General features: G+C 42.3%; 2 protein-coding genes across 2 annotated transcripts in view; both read left to right on the top strand.

The window, feature by feature from the left end:
* LOC105391158 overlaps positions 1–15,473 on the top strand; it is a 111,439-nt gene that overhangs the window by 1,311 nt on the left and 94,655 nt on the right. The window lies entirely within an intron of this gene.
* Positions 3,822–6,372, top strand: LOC125490110. The gene is made up of 3 exons (XM_048628296.1): positions 3,822–4,977; positions 5,754–5,783; positions 6,233–6,372. The coding sequence occupies exons 1-3, from the start codon at positions 3,897–3,899 to the stop codon at positions 6,265–6,267; spliced, it is 1,146 nt and encodes a 381-aa protein (XP_048484253.1). The 5' UTR covers positions 3,822–3,896; the 3' UTR covers positions 6,268–6,372.

Genomic DNA, 15,473 nt, shown 5'->3' with positions numbered 1-15,473 from the left:
TGACACATCACACAGCTGTTAAAGCAAAGGTAGGTTAGGTTTCATGTTTAAGTTATGAGGCCCCCTTTAGTCCTGACCAATCTTGTGATGATAGGACTGGCCAGTCAAATTAGCAACAGTCTCTGACTCTCTGTCTAACTGCAAGACTTTAATGCTGGATTCCGTTTCGAGCGTAACTAGGGCACCCACGTGGTCCTAATTATCAGCGCGATTTCGAGCCTTTTCTGTGCCAATTTACAGTGTTAATACTTGTTTGTTGTTGTAAGTGTGGTGGTGGTTAGTGGTAAGTGTTGTGTTCGTCCATAAACTCGTATTTTAGCTCCATTTCAATATAATGGAGCACCACTCGGATCGCCCCCCGGATCCTGATCCCCCAGATGATCAACAGATGTCTTCCTCACCTGATATACTCACGGACTCTTCCCAGGAGACGCGAAAGCGCCCTAGGGATGATGAACAAAGTTCAACATCAAAAGGTAAGCGTGTTATTGTCGACCCCGACTTAGCATCCGCAAGCATACAAACCATATTCACGCACCCTAGTCTCGACGCCACCAAGGTGTACGACGACTCTGACCCCGGCCCATTCATCATACATGTCACCCAGGAAAGCTCGTCGGGAAGTACAGCTTCAGCTGCTTCATCCCCGCTTAGGGCTATCAAGTTCGGTCAATTTTTGTACAAAAATAAAATTTCCGACATCACAAGGGATGGTGTCAAAATGACAGGCCGCAACAGGGTCACTGTAGAATTTAGGTCTGCGAAGGCAGCCAATGAATTTATCAAGCATCCTGCCCTGACTACAAACAAATTTAAGGCTGTAATTCCAACCTACCACATCACCCGGATGGGTGTTGCTAGGCGAGTACCAGTTGATCTCTCCATGGATGAGTTGGTAGGTTCCTTGGACCTCCCGGCTGGCTGTGGTATTGTCCTAAAAGCCCGGAGAATTAGCCGAAAAGTAGTTAACAATGGAAATACTTCCTACGTCCCTACTCAGACCATTGTCATCACCTTTAGAGGTCAACTTCTCCCAGAGAAAATTTTCTCCTACCGTGCAGCGGTAGAAATTGAAAGGTATACTTACCCGACAATTCAGTGCCATGCTTGCTGCAGGTTTGGCCATATGAAGGCTAGTTGCCGGTCCAAGCCTCGCTGCTACAAGTGTGCCCAGCCACACTTGGGTGAGACTTGCGATGCCGACCCTCCCACTTGCATCTACTGTTCCGGAAGCCATACCTCCACTAGTAAAAATTGTCCTGAGCAAGCCAGACAGAAATCCATTAAAGTCATTATGTCGCAGGACAGCATCTCTTTCGCTGAAGCCGATGCTCGACTTCCTAAGAGCAGAAAATCATTCGCTGAAGTTACTGCTTCACAACCTATTGGCCCACCTGCAAACAAGTCATACAAAAAGACTGTATACACACAGCGTAGGCCTAGGTCTCCCCTCAGTCCTGGTTACGACAGACTTGCTCATCAGGCACTTATCTCTTCCCCATCTTCCTCACTTCCTAATGGAAGTGCCCTCAACTCTATCGCCTCTATCACCCCTAATGACAACTTATTAGACAATCTTCTTTCATTAGTTGTTAGTCTACTGGCTAAATTCAGCGACACAATACCGCCCCACGTTGCCCTAAAACTCAAGGAACTTACATCCTTCACCCAGAATGGCTCTGAACCCGATCCGGGTCCTCCAGTGGAATGCTCAGAGCCTTAAAAGTAAATCACATGAATTACTCACTCTCATTGACGATATCAAGCCCGTTGTCGTTGCCATCTCGGAGTCATGGCTAGCACCAGGTTCTCGTTTCCGAGTTCCGGGCTACTCGTGTCTGCGGGATGACAGGGATGACGGGTTTGCTGGGTGCGCTTTACTTGTGAAGCGTTCCCTTATCTTCTCCTCTATCCCTACCCCCCCTCACGGACAGGAATTTAATGTTGTGGCTCTTAGGGCTTTAGACATTACTTTCGTGTCCGTGTATTTCCCTAATCCTCATCCCTCCCTGCTTCCATCTTTTTATAACATCATTTCTTCCCTCCCCCAACCTCTCCTGATCATGGGGGACTTTAACGCCCATCATACCTCATGGGGTTCTTATCACACCGACGCTTTTGCAATCGCCCTCTTAGACATGCTTGATACCTTAGATGTTTGTATTTTAAATGACGGCTCTCCTACCCGTCGAGTCCTTCCACGTCAGAACCCAAAAAGTGCTGTTGATCTCACTTTTTCTTCTCCTCTTCTTTCAACATCAATATTCTGGAGGGTCCTCCCAAATACTTTTGGGAGTGATCATTTTCCAATTTCTATTACTATACCTAACAGAACTAGCGTCCCTGCTGATTCATGTGCCTTCCCAAGATACATGATAGGTAGGAATGACTGGTCCACATTCATCACCTCTGTTGAAGATAAACTTAATCTGATCCAACCCTGTTCCAGTGACAACTTTCTTGGTAACTATGAACTATTCGAAAAAGCTCTCACATCCTCTGCTAAAAATAAAAAATCTCGTAAGGGCCTAAGAGTCTCACCACCTTGGTGGGATTCTGACTGCACTTCAGCTATTGAAGATCGAAAAAACGCAGAGGATGTTTATCTAGCTAATATGAGCATGGAAAATTTCATAAGTTACAAAAGAATAGCCGCACGAACCAAACGGCTTCTTAAAAAGAAAAAGAAACAGGGTTGGATCCGATTTTGTGAAAATCTTTCTCCTAGGTCTCCCTCCTCTCTGGTGTGGAGATACATTCGGCGATATCGCGGTTCCCTTAATGTCGAAGATATCTTGAGCAACGATCCCTCTCTATGGCTAGAAGGGTTCAGCGATAAACTGGCTCCACCTTATGTCCCACACTCTAGTGCTCTCCGCCCCCCACCAGCTCCCTTACCATCTTCAGACAGGTTGGATTCTCCATTCTCTATGGATGAACTTCAATCTGCTTTATCTGGCTTAACCGATTCTTCTCCAGGTATTGATGGCATTCCATACTCTTTCCTTTCAAAATCAAGCCTCAAGGTCAAGTGCTTCTACTTGGAGCTGATAAACTACTTTCTTGAGTATGGAGTTACTCCATGCTCTTGGAGTAAGCAAATAGTCGTTCCCATATTGAAGGCCGGAAAAGACCCCCGTGACCCTAACTCCCGACGTCCAATCGCCCTCTCCTCTGCTTTGTCGAAAATCTTGGAACACATGATTAAATGCAGGCTGGAATGGTTAGTTGAAAACAGGGGAATCCTCGCCAAAACCCAGTTCGGTTTTAGGAAAGGTATGAGCACCCTAGACAGCCTTGCAATTCTTACTACAGATATTCACATCGCATTTAAGAGGAAAGAATACCTTGTGGGTGTCTTTCTTGACATAGCGTCTGCCTACGATAACGTCCTTCTTCCTGTGCTCAGGCAGAAAATGCGCCAGCTGAGCATTCCAGTGAAGCTTACCCGTTTGGTTTGCAGCCTATTCATGGAGAGATCTATCTACATAAAATCCCCTTCGACCTTGGACTCCCCAAAATTTGTATGGAAAGGCCTTCCCCAGGGATCGGTCTTAAGCCCCCTTCTTTACAGTCTTTATACTTATGATCTTGATAAATCCGTTGACTGCTTTTGCGACATTCTACAGTACGCCGACGACCTGGCTCTCTATTATGCATCTCCTTCGTTAGAAGAGACAAATGTACAGCTGAACCTGGCGCTTAGGTACCTCACGGATTGGCTGGATGGTCATGGGTTATCTCTCTCCCCCCCAAAATGCACAGCAGTTGTATTCACCAGAAAACGCCACATCCCTGATGTCGATCTCATTATTGGAGAAGATACAATTGCTGTAGCCAACAAAGTGAAATTTTTAGGCGTTATTTTAGATTCACGATTATCGGGAACCCATCACATGAATTATGTGGCTCAGAAGTGCGAGAGGGGCGTCAACGTCCTTAGATCTCTGTCGGGCGTATGGTGGGGGTCTCATCCCTACTCACAGAAACTCTTGTACAATGCTATTGTTCGAAGTCATTTCGATTATGCTTCCTTTGTACTGGACCCCTGTAACAAGGCTGCATTGGAAAAACTCGACAAAATACAGTACAAGTGTCTTCGTATTATATCGGGTGCGATGAGATCTTCTCCCACCAATGCCCTGCAGGTGGAGTGCGTTGATCCCCCTCTTTCACTCCGGAGGCAGTATTTGTGTGATCGTTTCTTCTTCAAAATTTGGCAATCCGACTCTCACCCCTTATTGGCCAAGCTTGATACCCTTAGGCGGTTATGTAACTCCCAAGAAAACCATGGTCTTTCTTTCCTCCTTAAAACATTCATTTTTTGCACTAACCTCCCTCATCCCACTGTGAAATTTAAAACTAACCCCCTTTTCGAAGTCCCCTATGACACCCTAGTTTTTCAACCTAACATAGCCCTGGATTTGGGCATCAGAAAGGACTCCCCTGGGGCCGATAGAGCCCTAAATGAGAAACTCAATACTGAGTGGCCGGACTGGCTCCCCATCTACACCGATGCCTCTAAATTATCTGAAGATGGCAACGTGGGTTTGGCTGTATGGCTGCCCAGATACAGGGTTGTGTTGAGTTTCAAGTGTCCTCCTGAAACCTCGGTCTTCACGGGCGAGGCAACAGCTATCTTAGAAGCTCTTCTCTACACTGAGTCCCACAAATTAAATAAAACTATCATTTTATCAGATTCGGCCAGCTGTTTACAAGCTATCATCGCTTATCCATTTAAATCTAAATCAAAATTTCCAATAATTCTCAAAATTAGAGAAACTCTTCATCGCTGTGTGACTCAGGGTATTGAGGTAGCTATTGCCTGGATTCCCGGACACAGTGGCATCATTGGTAATGAGTGTGCAGATTCCTTCGCTAAGGAAGCCGTTAGCTTGGGCCTGGATACTCATTACCAAAACTTCGCTCATGACCTTGCCTCGCTCGCAGGCCCGAGGCTAGATAGATCCTGGAAGGGTTCCGCTCATCTCGCATAATCTTTATTGACCAAAACTCATTTCGCATAACTCGTATGGTCTGAACTTTTTTGGCCGAACCATCACTTTGCCAAGACTTATGTGGCATAAGGCTCGTTTCGTCTAAAACTCTTTAGGCACAATCTTTAAACACCTAAGTTTCGTTTGCTCAAATTTATGTTCGTCTATACCTATGTATAATCTTGTTTCTCGTAATGTTATCTTAATAAATAATATATTAAGTACGTAGTAAATGTACAAATTGTGGTATTTTTCTCCTACATCCCGAAAATCACGATATTGTATGATCAAAAAATCGAAAGTTAACGACCAATATAATTATTACAAACCCCATGAGATCGAAACCTAAAAATAGGTGCGACGACGAGCAAAGCGAGGAGGAGCGTGTTAGGTGCACATGTTCATCAAAACCAAAGCGGAGCGCAGCGAAGCGGAGCGGAGCGTTTTCCAAACAGCGGAAACAATACAAGGCAGCAGTTTGCGCTATGTAGGGAGACGCTCCGTCAAAGTTTAAAGCCAAACGAATATTATTACTTTGTATAAACCTAATAAACCTATGCCATAGCATTATTAGGCTATTCAAGATTTGGCCATACCATTATTAGGCTAAACAATGTTATGCGAAATAACTTTTTACTAAACGAGATTTATGCTATACGATTTTCGGCGTAACGAGACTTTGACCAAACGTTACTATGCAATACGAGATTAGGCAAATAAATCTTATGCCAAATAAGGTAGAACCATCCTGGAAAGTGTCCTGGGACACTTCCAGGAATCTCAAAGGTAAGTTTTACTCCAACATTCAACCCCATATCCCCAAAAGGCCATGGTTTTTTAGAGCAAGATCCCTTGATAAACCTGCTACCTCCACTATTTGCAGGCTACGTCTGGGTCATGCGTGCACCCCTGTGCACCTGGCTAGGATTCGGGTGCGTGATAGTTCTGTATGTGACTGCGGTACCAGCGAAGGATCTGTTGATCATCTTTTCTTTGAGTGTCCCAATCTTCAAACCTCCCTCCACGATTTCCTCCCCCCATCCATTCCTAAACCTGTAAATATTAATTATCTACTAACACTTGTACATACTCCAGTTGCTAACATTCTGTACAGATTTCTCAAGACTAATAATATTAAACTGTAAATTTGTATATTGTCATTATATATACTAAAACTATACTAACCCCTATTTGTGATGTCCTGTATATATAATGTGTTTGTCTGTTTTTTCCAGGTATTAACCCTGTAAATATATCTAAATTACCGTAAAGACAGCTATAATATACATGTGTGTTCCTTATTACTATTGAATTTGGCGGAATTTGCTGTGTCAGTCACACACGGCATAGTGCCACAACCAAAGATTGATTGATTGATTGACTTTAATGCTTAAATACCTTTAACTAGAGATAACTAAACTATGTGAGAGTAAGTGAGCCACAAATTTTCCCTGTTTATCCTATTGTGTAGTAGTACCTACTAATATTTGAAATGCCAAATTTTATGAGAATGTTTATTACTCTTTCATGCCAAAACTACTGAATGGTTTTTGATAACATTTGGTATAGGAAACTGACACCCTGGTTTAACATATGGGCAATTTGTTATCCTTTGTTAGTTAGCTGACTTAAAGTCAGTCAGATGGTGAATAAAACAAATATGGCGTCTAACAGCTAACAGCTGAGTCAAAAAGCACCTATATTGTTAGTTTTTTGCTAATAAATTAGCTTTAAAGTGCGTAATTTGTGTTAACATAGTGTGAAAACATGGATTTACCTATTATTACGCTGCGGGTTGATAGTTTCAAAGAAAAAATTGTGGCGAAACTGGATAATTATGAAATGAAGGTACGTTTATTGTTATTGTTTAGATAATAGCTTTGTAACATAGTATTTTTGTTGACTCTTGGTCATGTTCACCCTAACCAGACATTACAAAGTTGCTATACTACATCCCATTCAACGACTACGCTGAATGACGTTCAGTCAAGACATCGAACGTTACAATCAACAACTTGACGAGTTGTCCTTCATACAACTGAATAGCGCCATCCAATGAACGGGCTAGTGGTTCAATCAAACAGGAGATTAAACCAGATGCCTGCGACATATATATTACATGTATAACGACAAATAGGCTACCAGCCATATTACCATGTAACTGTAGTTTCCAATTATTCAGTAGCTAAGAATTATTTTTGGTTGTTAGATAAGGGTGTCCTTGCTTGGAGTGTTGTGGACCCCTAGTGCTTTTGTTCTAGTTGAACTCGAGGGTGCAGTCACAAACTATGAAACATATTATGACTAGGAAAGTGTTCATATCGAAACACACATTCTGTCTAGGTGACTCGCCCGTGAGTTCAATGTGAACAAGCCCTCAGCTGAAGTCTAGCTAGTTGAATATGTATGATATTTATAAGTATGATAGGTTTTTATAAATCTGGATTAACAACAAGGCTCTACTGTGTGTTATGAATGATGATGAAATATGATCGATCGCATATATCAAATACTAGCTGTTCCCGCGAGCTTCGCTTCGCCTTAAAAAGTTTTCCCGTGGGAATTCCGGGATAAAAATTAGCCTATGTCCTATCCCAGGGTCTAGACCGTATGTATACCAAATTTCATTCAAATCCGTTCAGTAGTTTTGGCGTGAAAGAGTAACAGACAGACAGACACAGTTACTTTCGCATTTATAATATTAGTTAGGATACTAGCTGTTCCCACGAGCTTCGCTTCGCCTTAAAAAGTTTTCCCGTGGGAATTCCGGTATAAAAATTAGCCTATGTCCTATCCCAGGGTCTAGACCATATGTATACCAAATTTCATTCAAATCCGTTTAGTAGTTTTGGCGTGAAAGAGTAAGAGACAGACAGACACAGTTACTTTCGCATTTATAATATTAGTTAGGAAGTTAGGATGATATAGGCAAGTACCAACGTAAGTTTTAAATATATCTGGATTAACAAGGCTCTAGTGTGTGTTATGAATGATGATGAAACATGATATTCTGAACAATTCCACGGCTGAATGCGCAGCACGTGTCACGTGCAGCTCATGGGAACGGTGACTCACTGGGTTGCCAGTAATTGCCCGGTCGGCCGACGGGTGTTGTCCGCCACTAATTGGAGACACAACCCGTCGATATGGAGGCCAGTGTGACGTCACGTGTTTGTACTGTGCCCGCGAGCTTCGCTTCGCCTTAAAAAGATTTTCCCCTGGGAATTCCGGGATAAAAAGTAGCCTATTTTCTTTCTCAGGGTCTAGACCATATATGTTTACAAATTTAATTCAAATCCGTTCAGTAGTTTTCGCGTGAAAGAGTAACAGACAGACAGACAGACACAGTGACTTTCGCATTTATAATATTAGTTAGGATTGGGATTGCGTTCATGATTTGTAGATAAATGTATATGCTATAAAGGTTGTCTGGTAGAGGTTGCTGCATTGAGTGAGACCGCCAATAGCTAGGCTGGCTGAGCTAAGCGTCAATTCACACGTACCACAACCACACCACGTCGCAGCGACAAAATGTGGTCAAGCTGTGGTTACGTGTGAATTGTGTGACAGCGGCTTTTTGCAGTTGCGTTGTGGCAGCGACAAAATGTCGATGTGGTTGCGTTGTCGCTGTCATTGCGATGTGGTAACCACGTCGTCGTGTGCAGTTAATACGGAAAACAGGTTGCCGCGGTGCCGCCGCCGCGTGGAGGCGTTGCCGTTGCGATGTGGTTGCGTTGTGGTTGCGATGTGGTTGCGATGTGGTCGTATTACACAGGTGGTCGATAACAACGGCAAAATGTGGCACGTGTGAATTGGATTATTCATTGTCAATACAAAATATACGCCCGACCACATCGCGTGGTTGTGGTGTGGTTGTGGCTGTGGTGTGGTTGTGGTACGTCTGAATTGACCCTAACAATAAATGGATATGTAACTACAAAGGTTCCACTCTAGAGAACCACGTACAGTAACTTACACGTACCACCTTTTGGTACTTTCTTTTTTATTAATAAATATTTTTTAATAATAATAATTTATTTTTAATCAAACATAAACACAAATTATATTATTATTATTAAATTTGTACAATATTAATATTTAGTTGTAGTTGGCGCAAATAAAGTGTATTGAATCTATTACTTATAAAAGCAGGTTGGGTTACCTATCTCTTATTCGTTGAATGTTGATCGTGTTGTTTGATGGTCGTCATGCGTGTTACAGTATGCGGTAAGACTCGCCCTTGATGCCACTCGGTGTCTTGAACCAGTAGCCTCCATGCCCAGGGCAGCCCAGCTGGTGTTTCTCAAGATATCGGTATAGTAATTGTTAGTGAATCTAAGACTAAGCACGTTTTGCCTGTAACGTAACCCTTTATAAGACAAAAAAGATTAAAAATACATTGTACATGTACATACATACATATGCACTCACGACTGTAAGCGTCAATTCACACGTACCACAACCACACCACGTCGCAGCGACAAAATGTGGTCAAGCTGTGGTTACGTGTGAATTGTGTGACAGCGGCTTTTTGCAGTTGCGTTGTGGCAGCGACAAAATGTCGATGTGGTTGCGTTGTCGCTGTCATTACGATGTGGTAACCACGTCGTCGTGTGCAGTTAATACGGAAAACAGGTTGCCGCGGTGCCGCCGCCGCGTGGCGGCGTTGCCGTTGCGATGTGGTTGCGTTGTGGTTGCGATGTGGTTGCGATGTGGTCGTATTACACAGGTGGTCGATAACAACGGCAAAATGTGGCACGTGTGAATTGGATTATTCATTGTCAATACAAAATATACGCCCGACCATACCGCGTGGTTGTGGCTGTGGTGTGGTTGTGGTACGTCTGAATTGACCCTAATCCCCGAAGGGGTAGTCAGAGGTGGCTCACAACCGAGCCACCCACTTTTCGCAGCAAATTTGTACCCACGTGATAGGTTGCGAACCATATCGCCGTTTTTGGGATAAGTACAATGCACTTAGGATACACATCTAGAATCTAGATGTGCAGGTTTCCTCACAATGTTTTCCATCACCGTAAGAGCACGTGATATTATTACACAACACATTGTATTCAGCATAAAGTTCAAAATATGGCGATATTTAAGCCCCTACCTGTAAAAGTGTTATAAAGAAAGTGTCGGATAGAGGCTTGGCGTCCACGCCACGCCAGTAAGTAGTACCTAAGTACCATGTAATTGGCACAATAAAGTAGATCGATTTTCATGTTCATCCACTTCATCGGTAATTTGAAGTGTACAATTACATTGTAGTTATTATCTTGATCATTTACCTCGGCATGAGAGTCTATCTGGAGGGTTATAAAACCTAGAACTATTGCGTTAGTCGCTCTATGTACGACAACCTGAAGAAAAGCGCACATTTTATTATACATATTAAAGATAATAATTATATATTTTACGTTACTTACAGATTTATATTAAGCTCAGTAATTATAGAACCTTTTAAAATAATTCTAACCCTATGCTTTCCTTTAGTGCCATAAGGTACTTTTTATCCCGGAAATCCCACGGGAAACCCTTTAAGTCGATGCCAAAGCTCTCGCGGAAAAATTACCTATAATATTACATATTATCTTGAATGATTACGTATGTTTTTGTCTTCTCTCAGAACTGTAAAGACTGGATACTACAGAGTAGCAACGAACAGCAATAGAAATTGTAAAACGGAGTGTAACCTACTTAGTTAATTACACTCCACATTACGATTGTGCGTTCAACAACTGTTCAAGTACCCTTGGAGTTAATGAGCATTAATAGAAAGGCCAACATTGTATTCGAGTGTCCGTATTCTCTGGAGGGTAACTTTACAATACAATACATGATAAGTACATACTCTTTATTTACACCAAAAAACATAGAAATAAAATAAATGTACTTAAAAATACTGTGACTAATAAAATAAATATACTTAAAAAGACTGTGACTTTAGCTTAAGGGTGCTTTTCCACCAGAGATGTGCTATGCTACGATGCTATGGATGCGTTTGATATCCACCAATCATATTACACCAAGCACATAGCTTAGCACTGGTGGAAACGGATTCAACTAAGATATGTTTTTTGTATGGAATGATGCGTGCTATGGATGTGTGCTATGGATGCGTGCTATGGATGCGTGCTATGGATATGTGCTATGGCCCATCGCGAGTGGTGTAGCCGCCCCCGTCGTTTCCCCACTATCGATACATAGCATAGCTCGAGATGCGCATCTTTCTCGCATAGCTACTTTGCGGCGGCGCATCTTCGTAGCGCATCTTCCTCGCACAGCTACCTAGCGTAGTATTGGTGGAAACGGTCACATATTTTCGTAGCGTAGATATCACATCTTCGCAGCATAGCTGCATAGCACATCTCTGGTGGAAAAGCACCCTAAAAAGGAGAAAAGTTTGTTTCGCTGATGCGTTGACCACGAGTCTGGTGCTTTTCCACCAGAGATGTGCTATGCAGCTATGCTGCGAAGATGTGATATCTACGCTACGAAAATATGTGACCGTTTCCACCAATACTACGCTAGGTAGCTGTGCGAGGAAGATGCGCTACGAAGATGCGCCGCTGCAAAGTAGCTGTGCGAGAAAGATGCGCATCTCGAGCTATGCTATGTATCGATAGTAGGGAAACGACGGGGGCGGCGGCGCCATAGCTACACCACTCGCGATGGTCCATAGCACATATCCATAGCACGCATCCATAGCACACATCCATAGCACGCATCATTCCATACAAAAAACATATCTTACACTGTAATTAGTAATCTTACGGAATTCTGACAGTTATCAATTTTAGACAAATCAGAGATCACAAACCTTTTTGGGCTGGGCACTTTTTCAATACGAGTCTGGACATCTGAGACTATAATATATATTTTTTACTCCCTGTATCCATTTTATTAAGTGCGGCGCTCCAAATTAAAAGGGGATTTACCTACGGTGAGAAATAATTACCGTACCTAAATATATCACAAACAGTGAAAAATACAATTAAAGATAATCTCAATTATCTTATATAATTATCGCTGTCGTAGAAAATATATCTAAAAACAACTAATAATTCTGGGAGTAAGACAGCAGAACACGTTTACCCCATCGGTCATCGGTTCTTCGACAGATGTGACCAGCCCACTGCCACTTAAGCTTACTAACTCGGTGAGCTATGTCGGTGACTTTAGTTCTCTGTCAGATTACTTCGTTCCGGATGCGATCTTTCAGAGAGACTCCAAGCATAGCTATTTACATAGCTCGCTGAGTGACCTTCCGTTTGTGAACCAGACCCACTGTAAGTGTCCACGTTTCAGCCCCATAGGTCATAACCGGTAGGACACACTGATCAAAGACTTTCGTCTTGAGACTTTGTGGTATGGGCGACGAGAAGACTTGACGAAGTTTGCCAAATGCTGCCCAGCTAATCATCACTAATATCATCATCATCATCATCAATATCTTCATCATCAGCATCGCTGACATTATTGGAGAATTATTGGAGACTCTGTAACTCTGTCAATAAAATCGTCGAGAGTGCACATCTTATCTTCCTCTTTTATTGTGTGGCTGATGCATTTGTAGCGACACATGGTTCAGTAAATAGTTTGGCCTCAGTAATCTGCATTCTTCATTTATTATGGATCCCGTAGTCACCCATTTATAACCCTAAATTGGTGACCCCGACGTGATCGCTGCGAGGCTGCCGAGCTGGAGCATAGTGGACTGGTCACCCACGTGGAGGCTCACTCGAGGGTCCTCATGGAAGTTCCCGCCAGGATGGATGAGAGATGCAACGAAAGAAGCTATTTTTAGATCGGAAATTCCCACATGGTTCAATCACACACGAGGTCGGATTCGCAGAACCGAGGTAGCCGCGTTCATCTTGCACGGTCAGCGGAATGTGATAAGCGCGTCGCGAGTGAACAGAGTGCTACGTAGTTTTACCAAGTGGTTTATTGTGTGAGATTTATAAGTTTGATTTGTTAATTTTGTATCAGTATTGAAATGTAATTTTGTGATTTCTGTTTTGTTTGATATTGTATGTTTCAAGTTTAAAGCTCCGTAAGAGAGGCTTTTGTAACATAGGTATTACGTATTGTACTTGAAAATTTTTGACAAAAACCATGAAAAACGGGGGAAGTGATGTAGCGACACATGTTATAGTCACGTTTTGCAATGTCAGCTTTCTAGTAACTTCCAGTAGCGAACAATGCGCAGACGCTAGTCGTCTCGCGCCCGTCACTTAGAACACACTTAAGAAAATGTAATTTGGTTCAGTAAATAGTTTGGCCTCAGTAATCTGCATTCTTCATTTATTATGGATCCCGTAGTCACCCATTTATAACCCTAAATTGGTGACCTCCGACAAACTGAACACACAACCTTCGGAAGAAACGATGGAGTCAGCACGGCGATGACGCGGCGCAGCATGGAACGGCGTGGACGAGACGGCTCCCCCAGCAGGGCCATGGGGTACCAGGCGACAACATCAGAAAATCATCTACTGGAAGTGCATCACCCCTTCACAAATTTTGGTTACGCAACGCAGAAGTAATTAGCGTATCGAAGCATCTCAAGTCAGGACCTGGACGAGCGGAACACATGTAGAAGGTACGATTGCGCGTCCACGACGGCAGGTCAACGGGCGGTAATCGGCGCTTCTGAAGTTAGCGAGTTTGGGCGGTTTCCTCGCTGCGAGGCTGCCGAGCTGGAGCATAGTGGACTGGTCACCCACGTGGAGGCTCACTCGAGGGTCCTCATGGAAGTTCCCGCCAGGATGGATGAGAGATGCAACGAAAGAAGCTATTTTTAGATCGGAAATTCCCACATGGTTCAATCACACACGAGGTCGGATTCGCAGAACCGAGGTAGCCGCGTTCATCTTGCACGGTCAGCGGAATGTGATAAGCGCGTCGCGAGTGAACAGAGTGCTACGTAGTTTTACCAAGTGGTTTATTGTGTGAGATTTATAAGTTTGATTTGTTAATTTTGTATCAGTATTGAAATGTAATTTTGTGATTTCTGTTTTGTTTGATATTGTATGTTTCAAGTTTAAAGCTCCGTAAGAGAGGCTTTTGTAACATAGGTATTACGTATTGTACTTGAAAATTTTTGACAAAAACCATGAAAAACGGGGGAAGTGATGTAGCGACACATGTTATAGTCACGTTTTGCAATGTCAGCTTTCTAGTAACTTCCAGTAGCGAACAATGCGCAGACGCTAGTCGTCTCGCGCCCGTCACTTAGAACACACTTAAGAAAATGTAATTTGGTTCAGTAAATAGTTTGGCCTCAGTAATCTGCATTCTTCATTTATTATGGATCCCGTAGTCACCCATTTATAACCCTAAACATTCTTGCCATTTGTCAGGAGTAACATTTTTTATACCTTCTAGTAATAGTTTTTTAACTTCCGCCATTTTGTAAGTTGTGTTGTGTCTTGCGACATGCCCCTTCACTTGAGCCCACACCAATTCTATAGTGTTTAGCTCACAATGATATGGGGGCAGTCTAAGCACAGTAATGCCTTGTGCTGCGGCCATGTCGTCCACTATACACTTTTGGTATTTGTGTTTCTCCTGACCCACAATTTCCAACAAATTCACCCTTAACATTTTTTCTTCAAAATTTAAATTTAAATACATAGGTACATAAATATTTATAAAACTTTGAATATTTGTTTATTAGCCCTAATATATTGTCATATGTCAATATGGTGCAGTTCCAATAATCTTACATACATACCGAACATGTACTTACCGAATAGACAATCTTTTTTTGAAATTGATTAAAAAGGTTTATTATCCCTGAATTTAGTAGGAAGTGATGCCATGCTAAAGAATAAAATAAAGCAATTAAAATTAATTCGATACATTGGTCGTGAGTCGTGATCCTACTTCATATTATAAATGCGAAAGTTTGTAAGTGTATGTGTGTATGTATGTATGTATGTATGCGTGTATGTTTGTTACTTCTTCACGTCAAAACGGCTGAACCGATTTTAATGAAATTTGGAATGGAGTTAGCTGACACCCTGGATTTACACATATGTTACTTTATATCGCGGAATTCCCACGGGAAAACTTATTAAGGCGAAGCGAAGCTCGCGGGAACAGCTATTATATTGAAATATTTGTTATTTTTGTATTAGTTTACTTGAGCAAGTAAATATTTAGATTTATCTTTTTGTATAAAAATATTAAGAAAAAATTATTGCCCAGAAATGGATCGCAATTTTTCCTTTTTTCGGTAAAGAACTTTTTTAGTAGCATCACTTATAAAATGTCAGAATTCTTTCCAATAAAAAATCAGAGATTAGTTGAATCCGTTTCCACCAGTGCTAAGCTATGTGCACCAATAATTATGATTGGTGGATATCAAACGCATCCATAGCATCGTAGCATAGCACATCTCTGGTGGAAAAGCACCCTATCTCGTTGAATTAAACTTACCGATTGAAAGGCAGGACCCCAATTCTC

Source organism: Plutella xylostella, chromosome 20 (genome assembly GCF_932276165.1).
Source record: "Plutella xylostella chromosome 20, ilPluXylo3.1, whole genome shotgun sequence".
NCBI classification, from domain to species: Eukaryota; Metazoa; Arthropoda; class Insecta; order Lepidoptera; family Plutellidae; genus Plutella; species Plutella xylostella.
The sequence above is the reverse complement of the archived record's forward strand: the minus strand, read 5'-3'. Positions and strand labels throughout refer to the sequence as shown.